This window comes from Oryx dammah, unplaced genomic scaffold (assembly GCF_014754425.2).
Source record: "Oryx dammah isolate SB20612 unplaced genomic scaffold, SCBI_Odam_1.1 HiC_scaffold_23, whole genome shotgun sequence".
NCBI lineage: Eukaryota > Metazoa > Chordata > Mammalia > Artiodactyla > Bovidae > Oryx > Oryx dammah.
Genome location: NW_024070207.1, coordinates 130,919,458 through 130,940,202, shown reverse-complemented (window position 1 = coordinate 130,940,202; position 20,745 = coordinate 130,919,458). Strand labels below are relative to the sequence as shown.

Genomic DNA, 20,745 nt, shown 5'->3' with positions numbered 1-20,745 from the left:
GCCGGGAGAAATATCAATCTCCTCCGATATGCAGATGACACCACCCTTATGGCAGAAAGTGAAGAAGAACTAAAGAGTCTCTTGATAACAGTGAAAGAGGAGAGTGAAAAGGCTGCCTTAAAACTCAGCATTCAGAAAACGAAGATCCTGGCATCCGGTCCCATACCTTCAGGGGAAATCGATGGGGAAACGGTGGACACAGTCTGGCAGACTTCAGTCCATGGGGTTGCAGAGAGTCGGACACGACCGAGTGAGTAACACTTCATAGGAAACGGGCGTGAGTCATTCCTCAGGGAGAGACGGACTGAAAGTCAGCTCAGTTCGTCCCTCCCTCTGCCCCCAGGCCCCTGGGGGACACAGACCCGGACAAGAGCCAGTCACAGCCTCTGGCAGAGCGTCCAAGCTGAAAGGGAACCAGTTCCCACTGGATGCAGACGAAGGTCTAAGGAGATGCCAGTTTCCCGAACACGGTGACGCCGAGCCAACACCCCAGTGACCCCCGCCACCCCGCCACCCCGGACCAGAAGACGCAGGAAAGCCACGTGGAGTCACTCAGGCGTGTCCGGCTCTTCGCAGCCCCATGGACTTCAGGCTCCTCTGTCCATGGGACTCTCCAGGCAAGAAGACTGCCATGCCCTCCTCCAGGCCATCTAGCTCCCTGCTGCTAAAAGAGGAACCTTGGGAGCTCGATTAAACAAAAAAAAAAACAACAACAAAAAAAAACTGAGGGGCAGGCTTGAGAGGGAACACAGACTGTGTTATGACACTTCCTGTTCCCTGAGATGATGATAACGGCGGGCCGGTCACTCAATGATGACGAAGGCTCTGCTGATAAGAGATTATTTCTGCAATTGCTGACCTTGGGGAGGCTCCATTTAAAGAGAGAAGGAGAGAGAGAGAGAGCGTGCTCGTGGGGAGGACCAGACTCGGGCTCTTTGTCATACCTGCCCCCCAGATCCTACATCTGGAAGGGCACTGGGGGCCTCCCCCACCCAGGGAACCTGCTACCAAGGCGTCCAGCACTGCCCACCCGCCACGTACCCTGGGCGGGTAGGACAGCGGCTTCAAGGAGCCCCAGATTCGGACAGTTGGGCGAGAACGATCCAGAAAGTTGACAGACTGGTAAGTGGATGGTTCCCCCATCTTTAGGGGGGTTCGCTCTGGCCGGTAGGATCCTCTGACCACGTGGGTTTGGGATGGAACGGGAGATCGGAGTCAGGGAGAGATGGCCTCACCCTGGGGGAGGCTGGAGGAAGAAGCTACCAGGGTGAAAGTCACGCCACCCGAGCTTCGGGAAGGGAAGGGTGGACACTAGGCCTCCTGCATTTCCGACTGACGTGGCGGGCAGTCACGGGCTGGTGGGGTCCGATTCTTCTGTACGCCGTGTTATCGGCGTGCGTGCTTAGTCACTCAGGCATGTCCGACTCTTCGCAGCCCCATGGACTTTAACCCCGCCAGGCTCCTCTGTCCATGGGACTCTCCAAGGCAAGAAGACTGCAGTGGGTTGCCATGCCCTCCTCCAGGGAATCTTCTGGACCCAGGGATCGAACCTGGATCTCCTGCCTTGGCGGGTGGATTCTTTGCCACTAGCGTCACCTGGGAAGCCCGCGCTGTCTACCTGTAAAATATTTCCTTTGGGGGTGTCTTTAAGCTATGAAGTCCTCAACGGTTTTGTTCTCACGGGACAGCACGCACGGGACTGATTTCCACTCCCATCCCCTTCGGTCTCGCTGGGGACACAGACCCTTGGTGGGGACACGGCTCCCTCTGACCCGGCTCCTGGTGATGCCCAGGGAAGGTATGGGGGGCGTCTCTCCCCCAGGAAGCACAGAATTGAGATCACCTTCACTCCATCCTCATGAAAGTTAACAGAAGTGGCGGGGGAATGTCACCCTGTGCTCAGAAGCAAGCAGAGTTTTTTTCTTTAACCTCCTGACCGCGTGGCTTGTCCACTCTCAGATCGAACCCAGATTCTCCGCAGTGAGGGTACAGAGTCGTCATCGCTGGACCACCGTCAGATTCCGCCAGGAAGGCTTTCCATGCCTTGCGCTGCAAAGCATCTGGGAGCCATCGGTAGCCAGTGGGGACGTTGAGGTTCCTTGGGTGGAGAAGCAAATGGCAAGCCACTCTGGTATTCTCACCTGGAAAATTCTCTGAACAGAGGAGCCTGGCGGGGCTACAGTCCATGGAATTGCAGAGAGTCGGACATGACTGAGCAACTAAACAGAAGAGGTGAGGGTCTGCAACTTTGCTGGTGGTCAAGTGTCTAAGATTCCGCATTCCCGATGCAGGGGGGCGTGGGTTCTATTCCTGGTCAGGGGACTAGACCCCACATGTGGCAACTAACACCCAGCTCAGCCAAATAAGGAAGGAAAGAAAGAAGGAAGGAAGGAAAGAAATGAGTGTTTGCAGCAAAAATGGCCCGAAAGGCAGCTGAGTTCATGGATGTGTTCGGGGAACAGGTGGCGGGTGAGCTGATGATGGTCAGAGACGTTTCAGGGGACTTCCGCACACACGGAGATGAATTTGTCTCCAAAGGAGGTAGGCAGCCGTCCCCCAGAAGAAGCCGAAATGCCGAGGGTCCTTGCGCCCCTTGCGGTTGGTGGCCTCCTGGCTGCTATCAGCTCCTCCCGCAAAGCTGTGTGATTGTCGGGCAGCTCGCCTGCAGCTTCCCTCCTGATCACCTCTGTGCAACCAGCAAGGGCCTGCCTATCTCTTTGTGTTCATAGAGTCATGAAGACATCAGAGGGTGGAAAAAAAAAAGAGTCTACTCAAATGCACAAAACCCAGCCCTGTAATCACCAAGCATAAAAAGAACTTACATCAGAATATTCTAGGACTTCTTACAGACTTTTTTTTTTTTTTTTTTTTGCTGCCCTGGTGAAAGGAGCAGTTTTCTCAAAGGGGAACTAAGTGTTTAGGAGTCAGCTGATCTTCCTAAGGCATGCTTTTATCCCCTAGGTTGTTGCTGGGAGTGTTCCTACCTGCAGGGGCCTTTGTGAGCAAAAGAAAATGGAAGAAACAGGGTGCCTGACTCAGGGACAGACAGTTGCCTCATGCCCCAAAGTGGATGCTGTGGACCCAGCATCCTCATCATACATCCCTTCTTTTAATTGGGGGTGTCACCTCCCCAGACCCTCACTGACCACTTAGGAGAAAATCAGCTTAAAATAATATTGATTAGCCACTCCCAAGTATACCTCTCAGGAGCAGTAATGTGGACCAGTGGTAGTGGGCTGAGGGGAGGAAAAACAGGTTGGGTAGAGCCCAGAAAATGTTTCTTTAATCCCAGTTTGCTGAGACTTGTCATCATGAATATGTATTAAATTGTTTGATGCTTTCGATAGAGTTTCAAACAGAATTTAAAAGGGATTTTCATGTTGATGTATGGCAGAAGCTAGCACAAAATTTTGCAAAGCAATTATCTTCCAGTAAAAAATTTTCAGAAAAATGGAATCTGATCATTCCAGCTAACCCAGACGTGTACCAGGAGGTTGGTAACCTCACACTGTGCTCTGATGGAATATTGCTGACCACATAGGGACATATGAACAAACCAAAAACCCTTTAGAGGGGTGGAAGAGTGAGGCCAGCAGTGAACAGAAGAAGGGATATGTAATGAGAAGGCAGGTCCCTGGCAGCCACTTTGGGATATGAGGCAACATTGTCTGGCCCCGAGCCAAGTGCCTTGGGCCTACCATTTTTCTCTACTCACAAAGGCTCTGGCAGCTAGGTTCTGATTCCCAGCGACTGCCTGGAGGTTGTGCTAAGAAGGAAGTCCTCCTGCCTCGACTGGAATCCGTTTTCTGAACTGCTGTCTCCTGTTTGGAGGTTTAGGCCCAGCTTCAGACCTGCAGCATGGTGGTCCTGTTGGATTTCTTAAGTCTCCTGGTACTCCTGAACTCAGCACGCTCCACGGTCCTGGGTAAGTGCCAGCTAGTCTTCCAACGCTGGGGAGTCCGTGATATGGTGAGGGCTGCCGCCCTCCTAACCCCTGAAAGGACAAAGTCTCTCATGACCCGAGTACCTTCCCACGGCTGCTAGGTGAAGGGGATCTTCTTACAAATCATTCTAGAGGTGGACACCTTTCTCATTCAGCAGAATCAGGGACTCAAGGGTGAGGGCGAGGCCTACAGCTCCAGCCCCAGGTCCTAAACTCAGCTGGAATCTCAGATTTGCTGCCTATATTAGGGTTGTCGGTGTTCAGTAGCTCAGCCGTGTCCAACTCTATGACGCCATGGACTGCAACACACCAGGCTTCCCTGTCTTTCAATATTTCCCAGAGTTTGCTCAACTCATGTGCATTGAGTCAGTGATGCCATCCAGCCCTCTCATCCTCTGTCGTCCCCTTCTCCTCCCGCCTTCAGTCTTTCCCAGCATCAGGGTCTTTTCCAATGACTCAGCTCTTCCCATCGGATGGCCAAAGGATTGGAGTTTCAGCTTCAGCATCAGTCCTTCCAATGCACACCCAGGACTGATCCTTTAGGATGGACTGGTTGGATCTCCTTGCACTCCAAGGGACTCTCAAGAGTCTTCTCCAACAGCACAGTTCAAAAGCATCAATTCTTCAGCACTCAGCTTTCTTCACAGTCCAACTCTCACATCCATACATGACCACTGGAAAAAACACAGCCTTGACTAGACAGAGCTTTGTTGGCAATGTGATGTCTCTGCTTTTAAAGATGCTGTCTAGTTTTGTCATAGCTTTTCTTTCAAGGAGCAAACATCTTTTTATTTCACTCCTGCAGTCACCGTCCGCTGTGATTTTGGTGCCTAAGAAAATAAAGTCTGTTACTGTTTCCATTTTTTTCCGCATCTACTTGCCGTGAAGTGATGGGACCTGATCCCATGATCCTAGTTTTTTAAATGTTGAGTTTCAAGCCAGCTTTCCATCACTGAAAACGAAATCCCCTGAAAATCCCTGGGAAGCCTCTCTGTGAAGCAGGCAGAGAAAGAAAACAATCTTCTTGTGAAATAAGCCCAGAACCAGAACGGAGTGTGCATTGCAGGCAGCTCGCTAAAGAGGTCACACAGACGGAAAGATACCTCACCTCATGACAGAAGCAAGTCCAACACATTACCTGATGTGAGACGCTCCAGTACTTTGGCCATCTGATGCAAAGAGCCGACTCACTGGGGAAAAAAAACACAAAACTCTGAAACTGGGAAAGATTGAGGACAGCAGGAGAAGGGGACGACAGAGGATGAGATGGTTGGATGGCATCACCGACTCGATGCACATGAGTTTGAGAAAGCTCCAGGAGTTGGTGATGGACAGGGAGGCCTGGCGCGCTGCAGTGCGTGGGGTCACAAAGAGCTGGACACGACTGAGCGACTCAAGAACAACCCTTTACCTTCAGTGGGTTTGCCATTTGGAGCTAGGTTCTGGTTATAGCTGGGTTCTCTCCTACTAGGAAACTGGGGAGGTGGGCGCACCTTTCTCCCAGGGTCACATCTGGCCAGAGGTTTTATTTAGACAGTTAAAAGATTTATATGCATTCGAAAAGGTCAAGCAGAGAAAAGACGAGAGAAGGTGAGGTGGATGGTGAGAATGTCTTCGTTCAGGGCAGGCTTGTCCTGACAGGTGGTATCTGTCCAGCACCGCCTGCTTCACTCCAGTCCCCAGCTCAAAGGGGACTCTCCGGGACAGCACGCCACCCCCCCAGACACACACACAACTCACCCGCCCGTCCTCCATCCTGAATGCCCAGAAAGGGGAAGCTGCTCAGTTAAACCAACACACCATGCCCTGCCTTTGCAACTGTGCTGACAACATGGACGGTCCGGCTCCTACGCATTCTCTCCAAGAACTACCAGCTGCTTCTTCAAATTATTGCGATAGGTAGCATCACTATAGCACCACTTCTCAAGCGGCACTGAAAGAACCCGCCTGCCAGTGCAGGAGACGTTAGACGCTTGGGTTCCATCCCTGGGTGGGGAAGAAACCCCCTGGAGGAGGGCATGGCAACCCACTCCGGTATTCCCGCCTGGGGAATCCCAGGGACAGAGGAGCCTCTCGGGCTACAGTCCAAGGGCTCGCAGAGTCGGAGACGACTGATCTCATGGGGATAATGGGGCGCTTCACCAAACTTTGGATTTGTGTCCGTCTGATCATTCACGCTGCCCACTATCTTTCACGCGCTCCTGAGTGTCCCTGCATAAGAAAGAAAGTGAAGTCGCTCAGTCGTGTCCGACTCTTTGCGACCCCATGGACTGCAGCCTGCACCAGGCTCCTCTGTCCATGGGATTTTCCAGGCAAGAGTACTGGAGTGGGGTGCCATTTCCTTCTCCAGGGAACCTTCCCGACGCAGGGATCGAACCCAGGTCTCCCGCGTTGTAGACAGACGCTTTACCTCTGAGCCGCCAGGGCAGTCCCTACACTGTTTATGTTACAACAACTCGCTTAGGCATTTCCCCGGCGCTTCGGGGGTTTAGGCCTCCTCCTCCCAGTGTAGAGGGTGTGGGTTCAATCCCTGGTTGGGGAGCTGAGACCCCCCCCACGTGCCCCGTGGCCAAAGAGGCAAACGTCAAACACAAGCCGTGTGGTAACAGCTTCGATAAAAGACAGGGAGAGAAGTGGTCCACGTCAGAATAAAATAGCTAATCCCAGAGAAAGGCAAGTACTGTGTGGCGTTCCTTAAATGTGGCATCTAAAAAATACGAGTAACTAGTGAACGTAACAGAGAAGCCTCCTCTCCGGTGTAGCAGACGGATTAGTGGTTCCCGCTGTGGAGACGGAAGTGGGGGGAGGGCAGGATCAGTTCAGTTCAGTCGCTCAGTCGTGTCCACGACTCTGCGACCCCATGAATTGCAGCACGCCAGGCCTCCATGTCCATCACCAACTCCCGGAGTTCACTCAGACTCACGTCCATCGAGTCCGTGATGCCATCCAGCCATCTCATCCTCGGTCGTCCCCTTCTCCTCCTGCCCCGATCCTTCCCAGCATCAGAGTCTTTTCCAATGAGTCAGCTCTTCCCATGAGGTGGCCAAAGTACTGGAGTTTCAGCTTTAACATCATTCCTTCCAGGGGCAAGGATTTCTAAGAGCCAGGAGATCAAACTATTAGGCATAAAATAAGACATGAGGATGGACTGTAAAACGCAGGGAGTATGCCCCACGTCTTACAGTAACTGTAAATGAATCAGAGCGTTTAAAAGTGGTGAATCGCCTCATTGTACTTACATAGTAACATATTGAAAGGTTGTTGTTGAACCACGAAAAGACACAGGGATTCTTGCCCTCTGGAGAAGAATTCAATCCGAGGCCGGAGACGAGGCTTGATCGCTCAGAGCTTCTCTGTAATAAAGTTTTAGTACAGTGTGAAAGAGATAGAGAAAGCTTCTGACAGAGGCATCAGAAGGGGGCAGAAAGAGTACCCCCCCTGCTGGTCTTTAGCTGGATATGATATAGTTAACTGCTGCTGCTGCTGCTAAGTCGCTTCAGTCGTGTCCGACTCTATGCGACCCCATAGACAGCAGCCCACCAGGCTCCCTTGTCCCTGGGATTCTCCATACTAGCAGTCTGCTAATTAAAGGAAGGAAATGTCTCAACACTCAGAGAGTGGCATCAGGCCCCTCACCCACAAGATGCATTGTGAGATAATCTTGGCCCCAGGTGAGCCATCACGGATCTTGGCCCCAGGTGAGCCATCCCGGGCCGTAAAATGACTGACGTGAATCTTGAAGAAAGGTAGATTCCCATTCAAATGTATAGTTTCATTAACGTAGATTAAGAGAACAGTATCTGAGTCTAACATACTGGTTTGTCAAGTCAGTTCTGAGCCATTAGGCGGAACGGACCTGAAGACAGAGCCTGGGATAAATGGATAGTAGATGAACATATGCCGTAAGACAAACATTTCCATAAGGAAGATGCACTGGTTAGCTCAAGGTTTGAGAAAAGGCAAGTTCAGGTGGAACCAGGTATTATTCTGGCAACACAGTATTTTAGGATAAACCTCTTTTTAAGTTTGCATAGAGAAGGGGGAAAAAAATATCACTAGCTTGTCTCCTCCTGCCGCTTAAGAGAGAGAGAAAAAATGTCTGACACTTGCAGCCTCTTTCCTCCATTCGGAAACCCCTGGCCTTCCTGCCTGTTACCCTCTCAATATTATATACATATATTCTATATATTGTATTCTCATATATTGTGTATAATTTACAGTTGTATTTACTTATATATAAATATATGTATTATATATTTGTGTTATAATTATAGTGATTATATAATACATTTAACATACTAATATACAATCTATGTTATATAATATATTTAGTATATAATATTGGAGAAGGAAATGGCAACCCGCTCTAGTATTCTTGCCTGGAGAATCCCATGGACACAGGAGCTTGGTGGGCTACAGTCCACGGGTCGAAAGAGTCAGACACGACTGAGCGACTTCACTTTGCTTATATATCAATATATGTATTATATATTTGTGTTATATTTATTGTATAATATGTTCAACATAATAATATACAATATGTTATATAATATAGGAAATAGAATAATATATAATACATAAATATAAAGAGATATATATTTATATATTATGATATAAACATAATCCTATACATTTATTTATACATTATAATATATTCATATAATATATTTGTATGTTGGTGGTGATTTAGTCGCTAAGTGATGTCCGATTCTTTGCGACCCCATGGACTGTAGCCTGCCCAGGCTCCTCTGTGCCCGGGACTCTCCAGGCAAGGATACTGGGGTGGGTTGCCATGCCCTCCTCCAGGGATCTGACCCAGGGACAGAATCTGCGTCTCCCGCACAGCAGGCGGACTCTTTACCGTCTGAACTACTATCAGGGAAGCCCTGATTCTCCCTAACTGTCTTTTTTGTTCTGGTTTTAATTATGGCAGGAGCGAAGGAATCCCCTATTGTAAACCTGAGTCTAGATTCAAGGAAAAAACTACTGAGCTGGAGTTCCCGGAGAATCGTGACTCAGCAAACATGTTCCATAGTGACACCTCTTGACCCCGACACCAGCCAAGAGCCGCAGGTGGGTGCTCACGGCCCAGCTCTTGAAGCTCCCTGTAAGATGCCTGACTCTTGAACGGTTTTGCCTGGGAGGGAAACACGTTTCCTGCACCTTCGTAGGTTCAGTGATGGGGGTCTGCAGATGAAATGAACAAAAGCCAGATTACCAGGAGAAAAAGCTTCCCAGTTTATTCACTTGTTCACTTTTTTTTTTTTTTGACCACACGGCATATGGCACCTTATTTCTCCTACCAGGAATCAAACACACAGCCCCCCTGCACTTAACCATGGAGTCTTAACCATGGATCACCAGGGAAATCCCAACATTTCTAATTTTGACATAAACGAGGCTTCACAGAAAAGACATGAAGTGATCGGACTAGGGAGTTTGTGTGGCTTTTTAACAAAAGGTAATGAATTACAGAAACGTGAGGAGACAAAGAAACTGGGATTTGGGTTTCTGGGGGCTGAAAAATTGTGGGGAAATGATTAAGAAAGATGTAAGGAAACTAATGGAAGAGGAAGGTTGTTTTACGTTCCTTAAGTTTAACTTCGTTAAGTTCCTTGCGGTTAGGACTCTCGGCTTTCACTGCTGGTGAAGGGTCTGAAGTCTCACAAGCTGCAATGGTGCAGCGCAAGAAAGAACAAAGGTATTTTATGAGGTCACCTTGAAGCTGCTTCCCCGTCTAAGTTGGTAAAGATCAGCCTCCTCAGTCCGATATGGATATGGTAGGATGTGTAGGCCAGCTTCACAAGGGGGAGTCTATGCCTGCTTTTATGCAGATAGCAACTGGTTCTGCATTTGTTGATTCTTAACTGCCTTTGGCTCTGAATAATCTTTATGCCAATGTGGCATGTTTTGGGGAGCCCCCAAAGCATTAACTTGAAAAGATGCATGCACCCCAGTCTTGGCAACAGCACCGAGAGCGAGGACCCAGAATCAACCTAGGTGTCCACTGACCGATGAATGGATAAAGCTGTGGGACGTATACGCAGTGCAATGTTACTCAGCCGTGAAAGAGAACAAAGAGCCGCCGTTTGCCGCTACGTGGGTGGACCTGGAGGGTATGAGGCAGAGTGAAATACGTCAGGCAAAGACGAAAGTTAGGTGATATCATTTGTGCGTGAAATCTGAAACAGACCTCGGGCTGGTGAAAATAGCAAAAGACGAGACGCACAGCTGCAGAGACCGAAGTAGTGCCGACCCGTGGGCAGAGGGAGGTGGGAGGGGAAGAGAAGAGGACTAAGAGGAACAAGCCGCTGCGATTCCATAAGCCCCCGGGATACATGCGACAACACGGGCATCGGAACCAACACTGCTGTGACGGAAAACGGAGCGTGTGCGTGCGCGCCGAGTCGCTTCAGCCTGAGTCCAGTCTTGGCGACCCCGCGGAGTGCAGCCCCGCCAGGCTCCTCTGCCCATGAGATTCTCCAGGCAAGAAGCCTGCAGTAGGCTGCCCTTTCGTCCTCCAGGGGACCTTCCCAACCCAGGGATGGAACCCACGCCTCTTGCACTGGCAAGCGGACTCTTTACCGCACAGCGCCACCTGGGAACCCCCGAAATGTGATTTTATAACCTTTAAAAATTGCGAACCACACTGTCGTATGGCTGAAACTAATCTCACACTGTCCGTTCACTGTACGGCAGTAAAAAGGGCGGGGTCCTCGTGAGGGCGCCCCACCCTACCCCGAGTGGCTGGAACTGCCGCGGGATTGAATCCGATCGCAGGGAGCCCACACCACAGGCTGCACGCTTATTCTCACTTCTGCACCCTCGCAGGTCAGAAACAACGACACCTACTTCTGCACGTTTCCCAACGCCGTCCTGCACAGGGGCGCCACGCTGACCGTGAACGCCACCTCTGAGGGCCAGGAGTTCTCGCACGAGCTAGCCTTTAACAACTCAGGTGACGTCTCCCTGGCCGCTGGGCACGTTTCCAACGGTGCCCGGCGTCCGCGGGGCCCGCGGGGCGCTGGTGATGACTCGGCCGGTGGTGAGGATCTGGCTGTCTTGTCTTCCCAGGCAAGGAGGGCTCCGGAGCCCAGAACCTCTCGTGCGTCATCTACAACATCGGACTCATGAACTGCAGCTGGACGCGGGGCCCGGCCGCCCCTGCCGACGTGCGGTATCAGCTGTACACGTGGACCTCTCTGTAAGCCTGGCTAGGGTCCTGATGCTGAATGCTGGGGGAGCCACGGGCTTGTCCCATGGAGCACGCACTCACAGGGGTCCTGATGCTGAATGCAGGGTGAGCCACGGGCTTGTCCCAAGGAGCAGGGACTCACAAGGTCCTGATGCTGAATGCTATGTGAGCTGAGGGCCCCCCCAAGGAGCAGGGACTCAGAGGGTCCTGATGCTGAATGCTGGGAGAGCTGAGGGCTGCCCCATGGAGCAGGGACTCCCTGGGATCCTGATGCTGAATGCTACATGAGCCAAGGGCCCCCAATGGCGCAGGGACTCACAGGGTCCTGATGCTGAATGCTGGGAGAGCCGTGGGCTTGTTCCAAGGTTCAGGGACTCCCTGGGATCCTGATGCTGAATGCTGGGTGAGCTGAGGGCCCCCCCATGGAGCAGGGAGTCACAGGGTCCTGATGCTGAATGCTGGGAGAGCTGAGGGCTGGGCCATAGTCTGAGGCCTCACTGGAGCTTTGCTATGCTTCGTCACTCGGTCATGTCTGACTCTTTTCAACCCCTCGGTCTGTAGCCCGCCCAGGCTCCTCTGTCCATGGGATTCTCCAGGCAGGAATCCTGGAGTGGGTTGCCATGCCCTCCTCCTGGGGATCGGATGCTAAATGCGGAGCCCGTCCCAGAGTCCAGAGATGTTTCTTCTGAGACTGGAGGACGTCGATCTACAATGTCCAAACATCCAGAGAGAAAACCTCCCATCTCCCTTTCTTCTCCATGCTGCTCATTGCTCCATGTTGTGAATCCCCCTGGGGTCCCAGAATGTCAGGAAATTAGCAATTCTGTATTATTTTTTAACAACTGAAGTATAGTTGAAACTGAAGTACAATAGTTTCAAGTAGACAGCATGCCCACACACACAGACAGGGCATGTGTATATATGTGTGAGCTTCCCAGGTGGCGCCGCTGGTAAAGAACCCTCCAGCCAATGCAGGAGACGAAAGAGATGCGGGTTTGACCCCTGGGTTGGGGAGATCCCCCTGGAGGAGGGCATGGCAACCCACTCCAGTGTTCTTGCCTGGAGAATTGCATGGACAGAAGCGCCTGGCGGGCTACAGTCCATGGGGGCTCAGAGAGTCGGACACGGCTGAGCCACTGAACAAGAACAACCCCAGGGGGATGCACACTGCTTGGCTGCTCCCTGACGTCTTTTTCGGGCGTCACAGGCATGGAAACGTGTCCGAGTGTGACCACTACATCCTCGACTCGGCCGGGACGCGTGTGGGCTGCCATTTCGACGAGCTCGGCGAAGGCCACACCACGGACGATTACTTCTTCCTGGTGAACGGAACCAGCAGCTACACGGACATCCAGTTTTTGGACTCTCCTAGCCTGAACGGCCCTAGCCTGGGTAAGAGGGGTAATCGCTCCCCTTGTATTCCTCTGCTCCTCTGCCAGCCGTCTCCTTCATGGAGTTTGCATTTGTCCCCGGGCTCTGGAGGCTGTGCCAGACTGGCCTCAGCAGGGTCTAGATTAGGGGTGAAAGACCCTGATGCAGGGAAAGATTGAAGGCGAGAGGAGAAGGGGACGACAGAGGAGGAGATGGTTGGATGGCATCACCGACTCGATGGACATGAGAGTGAGCAAGCTCCGGGAGATGGTGATGGACAGGGAGGCCTGGCGCGCTGCAGTCCATGGGGTCAGAGTCGGACACGACTGAGCGACTTAACAACAAGCAGAGACACAGAGACGGAGACAGGGGGTCGTAGCTCTCCCTTGCGGTGGGATGTGTCTGCTTGCGTCGCACGTGAACAGGTTGGACTGATGGACGCAGCCTTGGAAAGGAATTCCTCTCCGGTTACAGGACCTACTGTCCTTCCGGAGAACTCTCCAACGTCACAGAGTCTGGTTCCAGACAGACCCTCCGCTGGGTTGGCCGGTGTGTTTTCCTTACGTTGGACCCGTGGGTGACTTCAGGCGAGTGTGTGTTTCATCTCTCAGTCGTGTCCAACGCTTTGCGGTGTGCAAACTGCATGGAGGTGTGGAAGTGTCTCAAAAAAAAATTAAATACAGAACTAACCTATGACCCAGCAGTTCCACTCCCGGTTATATATCTTAAAACAGTAAAACACCAAAAACACAAAACTGAAAATACGAGTTCAGAAAGATAACATGAACGCCAAGTGTTCACTGGAGTGGGTTGCCATGCCCTCCTCCACGGGATCTTCCCAACCCAGGGATGGAACCCGAGTGTCCTGCATTGGCAGGTGGGTTTTTTACCACTGAGCCCCCCTGGGAAGCCCCAGTGACTCCAAGACTTGACACCGAGTCTGGCTGCTTGGGTGGTCCATGTACATGGCGGTTGAGTGTGCTTCCTGCTCGGAGGGTGTCCCGGAAAAAAGGCGAGGGATGTGCCCAGAGAACATTCTCCTAATGGCAACCCCCTCCGCCGTTCTTGCCTGGAGAATCTCCATGGACAAAGGAGCCTGGCGGGGCTGTAGTCCACGGGCTCACAAAGGGTCGGACCCCACTGAAGCGACTTAGCTCGCATTGCAGCATCTCTGCCTGGGGCTCCATCGAGTCTGCAAGGGAGAGGCAGAGGGCGGGGGGGAACCCGGGCAGGAGCGGACAAGCCCAGAATGCACGCTCAGCCGACCTGAGGTTTTGCTTCCTCAAGTTGCAGGGTTTGTCCGGGTTCTATGCAACAACACGGGGATGGGACCAGGTTAGCGGGGGGCTGCCTCTCACCCGCTCGACTCCTGCGGGTTGCGGGTTTGTAACCCTGTTTCGTGTTTGGGTCTCTTCTCAGAAAAGTATAACCCGCCGGCGAACCTCACCGTCAAGGACAACGTATCACATTACGTGATTCGCTGGGATGCCCCCGCCATGAGATACAGCCTGTCCAATAGCGTCTTGCGTTACGCGCTGGACATCCAGAAGATGGTGAGGACCTGACCCTCCGTGGAAAAACTCGGAGTGCGTCTCCTCTGTTTCTCTCGCTTTGGGGTCCACCCCCCACACACACACACACTCGGATGCCTCTCTTTGCCTCACGAGTCTCTTCTCTGCTTACTGCCTCTTTGTCCTAAAAGTGCCGCTCATTCCTCTTAAAATTTTTAAATTTCTTTTATTTTTGGCTGCGCTGAGTCTTTTGCTGCACGTGGACCTTCTTCTCTAGTTGCAGACAGTGGAGGCTGCTCGCTAGGGTCAATAGTTTCAAAGCACGGGCTTACTTGCTGCACGACACGCGGGCTCTTCCTGGACCAGCGATCGAACCCATGTCTCCTGCATCGGCAGGCCGAGCGTTAACTACGGACCCCCACCCCCACCGCAGGGAAGTCCGTGCGCATTAATTTTTTGCTGATGTTCACTTACAAACTGTTGTTTTTTTTTTTTTTTCCTGTCGTCAATGTTCTTGGTGGTCGTACCTAGGAAACCGGTTTGCGTCGCCCGAGGTCATAAAGATGGTGCTTGTGTTTGAGTCTCAGGGTTTCGTGGTTCTAGCGGTTCCGTTTAGAGCTTTCATCCACCTCTGCTGTCTGCCTCTCTCCACCCCGTGGAAGGCAAGTTCCCGCACAGCAGGGGCTCCGACAAAAAGAAAATAAATCAACATTCATTCATTCCCGCACAGAACTCACATACCGAAAGGTAGCATCTTTCCTTCCCAAGTGGAGAGGAAAGGCAAGAACATGCGAGAAAAGCTTCTCTGGGGGAAAAAAAAAAAAAAATTTGTTGCTTCTTTTTCTTTTTGGCTATACATCTCTTGTGGTCTTTGTTCCCGACCAGGGATAGAACCCTTGCCCTCAGTGGTGAAAACACAGAGTCCTAACCGCCAGAACTCCAGGGTTGCTGTTGTTCAGCCGATGGTAGGGTCAGGAAAACCCCCCTAGAGAACTGCGTGGCCCAGAGGAGCCTGGCGGGCTGCAGTCCACAGGGTCACAAAGAGTCAGGCAGGACAGAGGGATGAACACAACAGGAACTTTGGTAAAGAATCCACCTGCCAGTGCGGGGAGTACAGGAGACGTGTGTTCGATCCCTGGGTGGGGAAACGGCAACCCACTCCAATATTCTTGCCTGGAGAATCCCATGGACAGAGGAGCCTGGCGGGGCTACAGTCCATGGGGTCCCACAGAGTCAGACATACGAGCAACTCAGCACTCACTCCCAGAAAATTTTTGCTTTCAGCTTGATAAGACAAACTGCAAGAAGCCTCTTTAAATCCCTGCATCTGTGGAAAAACACGATTATCTCCAGCTTAAACTAATTGTCACAGTGCTCCTGGGATTCCCAGGGGGTTCTTGCATTTGCAGACAAAGCCGAAAGTCCAGGCACTTAGCATCTCTCCTTTGCTCTCTCTTTACAGGGCAGCTTTTCTGAGAGAGAACCCGTAAGTATGCCTTCCTTTCTCTGCTGCAGCCGTGGGTGGGTCACAGATGCTCAGACTCCCTCCCTCGGCGGGCAGAGCTCTCAGCTCAGCCTCGGATCCCTCTATGCCCCCATTTAGGGGTCACCAGGCTCTGGTGACCGATGGAGAATGTGCGGTCTCCCAGACGCCTCTGACTCAGCTCAGGCAGCCTGGTGTCACCCTCCTCATGGACGGAACAACATCACGGTCCCGAATGGGCCTCCTTGCACCTCTTGACCCCACACTGTAGTGAGCTGAAAGGGTCCCCGTAGAAGTCAGGTCCACCGAGAACCGCACAGCAGGACTTTATTCAGAAACGGGGTCTCTGCAGAGGTGACGGAGTGAAGGGCCTGAGATGAGGTCCTCCTGGGTGGGGGTGGCCCTAAACCCAGGGACAGGGTCCTTATAAGACACGGAAGAGGAGAGACACGGACGCAGCGGAGAAGCCGCGTGGAGACGGAGGCGGAGACTGGATGGAGGCGGCCACCAGCCCAGGGACGGACGCCCGGAGCCCTGGGAAGCTGGAAGAAGCGGGGAAGACCCTCCCCTGGAGACTCTGAACGGAGCTCAGCCCCAGATCCTTGGGGCCACCGGGCACACCCAAGCCCCACCCCGCTTTCCTCCCTGACCACCCAGCCTCTCCAGACTTGCAGGTCCCAAGAGAGCCCCCGGCGGCATCCAGGGACTGCCATGCTCTGACCCCCAGCGGTAGGAAAAGGACTGTCCACTGTCTGAGTGTGGGTGAGGCGTCCATGGGCTCAGAGCCTGGCTGCGCCCTGCACGTTCCTGCCCTATCCTGAGTCGTGTGTGTAGAATCCTTTCGCTTTTTTTTCTTTCAATAATTTTTTTTAAGCATTTTTATTTTATTTATTTATCTTGGCTGTACCACGAGGCATGCGGGATCTTAGTTCCCAGGCCAGGGATCGAACCTGCATCTCCAGCAGTGGAAATGTAGAGTCGTAACGACGGGACCCCCAGGGAAGTCCCCGCTCTGTGTAGACTCAGAATAACCACAAGTCCACGTCCCAAGGGCATGGGGTCTCTGCAGGAGGCAAGGACGGCAGACGGACAGCTGAGAGTCCTGATTCTTGTTCAGTTGCTCAGTCGTGTCCAACTCTTTCAGACCCCATGGACTGCAGCCCACCAGGCACCTCTGTCCTCTGTTATCTCCCAGAGTTGGCTCAGGTTCATGTCCATCGAGTCACTGATGCCATCCAACCATCTCATCCTCAGCCATCCCCTTCTCCCACCTTTAATCTTTCCCAGCATCAGGGTCTTTTCCAATGAGTCAGCTCCTTACATCAGGTGGCCAAAGTACTGGGGCTTCAGCTTCAGCATCTGTCCTTCCAATGAACATTCAGGACTGATCTCCTTTAGAATGGACTGGTTGGATCTCCTTGCAGTCCAAGGGACTCTCAAGAGTCTTCTGCAACACCACAGTTCAAAAGCATCAATTCTTGGGCGCTCAGCTTTCTTCACAGTCCAACTCTCACATCCATACATGACCACAGGAAAAACCGTAGCCTTGACTAGACGGGCCTTTTGTTGGCAAAGTGCTATCTCCGCTTTTTAATTCGCTATCTAGGTTTGTCAGAGCTTTTCTTCCAAGGAGCAAACATCTTTTAATTTCATGGCTGCAGTCACCGTCTGCAGTGATTTTGGAGCCCAAGAAAGTCAAGTTTGCCGCAGTTTCCATTTTCTACACACCTGTTTGCCATGAAGTGATGGGAGCCCCGGGATGCGAGACGGCAAAGCCCTTTCGGGCCCCCACAGTGGGCTGGAAGGGAGGGACCAGAGGCGGTGGGCCCGCTGTGCCCCCCGCTGTCAGGGGCACCCCCCTCCGCCTTCTCCGTGTTTCCAGTCTGGTATCTGTGGCCGTCACAGCGTCCTCTTCTCTTTCAAAGGTTTTCCTAAGCAGACAATATAAAAATGAGTACAGACTGCCCAGCTCTGATGTGAGGGGAGAGCACTCCGTCCGCATGAGGGTGCAACACGTGCGGTTTCAAATCTGGAGTGAGTGGAGCTCCAGGAGCCGTTTCGGTGAGTCTCCCAGAAACACCCGTAGACGCTGACATGTGCCTGCCGGGGGACAGGAATGAGCTTTCCTTTCAATCTTGCTGTCCGATCCTCCTTTTTTTTTTTTTTTTAACAGTTTCTCTTTTATTTCAAACCAGTTCACCTTCATTTTTGTTGTTCAGTTGCTCATACACACTTCTTTCTCTCACCCTTGACATTTCACAATTATGCATTCATTCCTTTGGCTATGCAGTGCAGAACTGAAAGTTAATATCCACTGACAAGGAAGGCATTGTGCAGTATTCGTTGTGCCTTCGTGGAAAAGTAATTGGTGGATCATCTTTTCAGAGTGGCAAGGGGGGAGGTGGGGAGATGTGTTGTTTAGCTGCTCAGCTCTGCCTGACTCTTTGCGACCCCGCGCACTGCGGCACACCAGGCCTCCCTGTCCTTCACCATCTCCCAGAGCTTGCTCAAACTCATGTCCATCGAGTCGGTGATGCCATCCAACCATTTCATCCTCTGCTGCCCCCTTCTCCTCCCGCCTTCAATTTTTCCCAGCATCAGGGTCTTTTCCAGTGAGTCAGTTCTTCGCATCAGGTGGCCAAAGGGTTGGAGCTTCAGCTTCAGCATCCGTCCTTCCAGTTTACATTCAGAGTTGATTTCCTCTAGGATGCACTGCTTGGGGACAGTGACATACGGTGGGGTATGGTGGGTGCGGGATCCCAGAAGAACAGATTCTTTGGTGCCATCCTTCTCAAATCCCTGGGGTCCCTCTGTCTGGAAGTTCCCCCCTCCTCTCCAGCCCTGCTTCTGTCCCCACGTCTCCCGCCCTGTCGTCCGACACCAGGGATGGGCAGCCAGGGCCTGTGTGGGCCAACCGGAGCGCCCAGTCACTCCTGACCCTCTGCTTGTCTGCCCACCAGGTGTCCCAGAGAAGAATTTCTTGGTGGCCTCGATCGGGCTGGCGGTGGGGGCCGCAGTTTTGTTTGGCATGGCCCTGATGTTCCTCTGTAAAAGGTAAGACACACACAAACCCCCAAATAAACTCGAAAGCAGCAGGTCAGAACCCACGCACAAAAGGGCCCATGCGTGTCACTGCAGACCCAGGGAGTGGCCAGAATCCCAGACTCGGAATGCAGCGTGGAGGTTGCTCTGGGTGCAGGCATTGGGAACACAGAGTGGCTGTTATTAAGGGGCCCGTGTTTCGACATTGGTCTGTCGTGGGGCCGAGTCACGGCACAATTTAATTTTCCTGTGTTCCTACGGGTTGCATGGTTAATGCCAAATGCACTCTTCATTTTGTGCCTGAGGAGTGAACTTTAAAAAGAGGCCTTCAAGAGAGAGGTGAGGCCAGGGGTCTCTGCAGATAACACAAGCCTGTGCGGAAGATGGGTCCCGAGCACGTGGCTGGGCAAAGCGAGCGCCCCAGTTAGGGGGCAGTCCCTGGCATCCCAATCCAAAAATGCCTCCCCGGGGACCCTGCAGGCTCAACCGGGAAGGTGGTGGAAGCCGGCTACGACCACAGCCGCCACACGGGGGCGGCAGCGAGCTGCTCGCCCATTTCCAAGCCCCAGTTTCTCAAAGGCGGGAGAAGGGGGGCGACAGAGGATGAGAGCGTTGGATGGCATCACCGACTCCATGAACATGAGTCTGAGCAAACTCCGGGAGGTGGTGATGGACAGGGAGGCCTGGCGCGCTGCAGTCGATCGGGTCGCGAAGAGTCGGACACGACTGAGCGACTGGACTGAAGTGAGGAACACAGGGCCGGACTCTGGTCCCAGGGGAGGCCCGGGCTATGTGCCATCAACTGCAGCTGCAGACGCAGACTGCAGCTGCCCCCTTTCCTGGCTGCCTCCTCACACCTGCGCAGGTGTAGTGAAAGCCAGGGGATTCCCACCCTGCAGTGTCCGGAGAAAGGCTGCCCATAGGAGACCCCAGGCAGGCGGCTGCTGCGGGCGCGCGGAGGGCGCTTCAGGGCGCTTTCGAATCCACGCTGGATGTGTCTGGAACGTTTCATTCACAAGGACCAGCATCAGTGATGGGGTGTCTAGGGGCTCTCATATAGAAGGCATTCTGTGAGGGCACACGGGGGCTTCCCAGGAGGCCCTAGTGTAAAGAACCCACCTGCCACCGTAAGAGACCCAGGTTCGATCCCTGGGCGAGGAAGATCCCTGGAGAAGGGCGTGGCAACCCACTCCAGTGTTCTTGCCTGTAGAGTCCCATGGACAGAGCAGCCTGCTGGGCTACAGTCCACGGGGTTGCAAAGAGTCGGATATGACAGGGCCTTAGAGCTTGCACACACACGCACACACGCGCACACGCACGCACACACACGCACGCACGCACGCACGCACACGAGGACAGGGGGCGTCCTGGCAGTGTTGTATGGCATCCAGGAGGCTTTGGGGCCTGGAGGGGGGACACTTCAGCGTGCTCAGAGGGGCTCGAGTCCCTGGAGGGTCTTGAGGTCACACGCTGGCCGAGTTCGCGCAGGCAGGCTGGAGCCGGTCCCGAGGCCGCCCGCCTCTGGGTTTCCGCTCTGGCTGCGGCGTGGGGCCTGGGGTCCAGGGCTCCTCGCTCGCGGGCGGCAGGGTCTCCTGTCTCAGCTGTCTGTCCTCGCGGCCCGCCCCGCAGTCGGGGCTGAGGCGGGCAGGTCCGTCAGGCGGCGAGCGGTCCCCAGGACGCCCGGCCTCCCTGCCCAGACCCATGCGGGCGCCCCTAGCACCGACGCGCCAGCTCGGGACGGTGGCCAGGGCCAGCCGCGTGGGCTCTGGGTCCTCACCGCGCCCCGCGCGAGGAGGCAGAGCTCTTCGGGCAGCGCTGTCCGCCCCGGCCCGCGTTCCCCCGAGGCCGGCCGCGCCACACGCAGAGCCGGCCTCGCCACGGGGCCGGGGGCACTCGGACAGGACAAGGCCCCTCGCAGCTCTGAGGCTGGGCCGCAAGCGTCTCTCGTCTCTTCCCTCCAGGCTCTCCCTGAAGAAGAGGCTCTTTCCGCCCATCCCGCGGGTGAAGCAGGAACTAGCCGGCTCATTCCTGGCCAACCTGGAGGTGAGCGAGGCCGCCTCCCGGGCGCCGCCTGGGCTGGGAGACTGGCGCTCGGAGACGCGGGGGACGCGAGTGTGCTCGGTGTTGAGACTGGCTTGGGGCAGTCAGTGGCCCCAAGAGGGCAGGGCAGGGGAGGGGAGGGGAGTGTGGAGGGCAGGGC

At 53.6% G+C, this 20,745-nt stretch overlaps 1 protein-coding gene across 3 annotated transcripts in view; it reads left to right on the top strand.

Annotated features, from left to right (window-relative positions):
- Positions 1 to 721: 721 nt before the first annotated feature.
- The window catches only part of LOC120882425 (granulocyte-macrophage colony-stimulating factor receptor subunit alpha-like), a 24,144-nt gene continuing 4,120 nt past the window's right edge, over positions 722 to 20,745 (top strand). For 2 of the 3 annotated variants that reach the window (XM_040266423.1, XM_040266425.1), the window contains exons 1-11: positions 722 to 1,122; positions 3,832 to 3,925; positions 8,877 to 9,016; positions 10,775 to 10,901; positions 11,018 to 11,147; positions 12,346 to 12,530; positions 13,929 to 14,062; positions 15,483 to 15,506; positions 17,429 to 17,564; positions 18,464 to 18,557; positions 20,507 to 20,588. In XM_040266423.1, coding sequence (XP_040122357.1) covers positions 3,859 to 3,925; positions 8,877 to 9,016; positions 10,775 to 10,901; positions 11,018 to 11,147; positions 12,346 to 12,530; positions 13,929 to 14,062; positions 15,483 to 15,506; positions 17,429 to 17,564; positions 18,464 to 18,557; positions 20,507 to 20,588 — 1,119 coding nt within the window. In that variant the 5' untranslated portion in view covers positions 722 to 1,122; positions 3,832 to 3,858. The remainder of the gene's footprint in view (positions 1,123 to 3,831; positions 3,926 to 8,876; positions 9,017 to 10,774; positions 10,902 to 11,017; positions 11,148 to 12,345; positions 12,531 to 13,928; positions 14,063 to 15,482; positions 15,507 to 17,428; positions 17,565 to 18,463; positions 18,558 to 20,506; positions 20,589 to 20,745) is intronic. The other variant, XM_040266424.1, reaches the window with a different exon arrangement.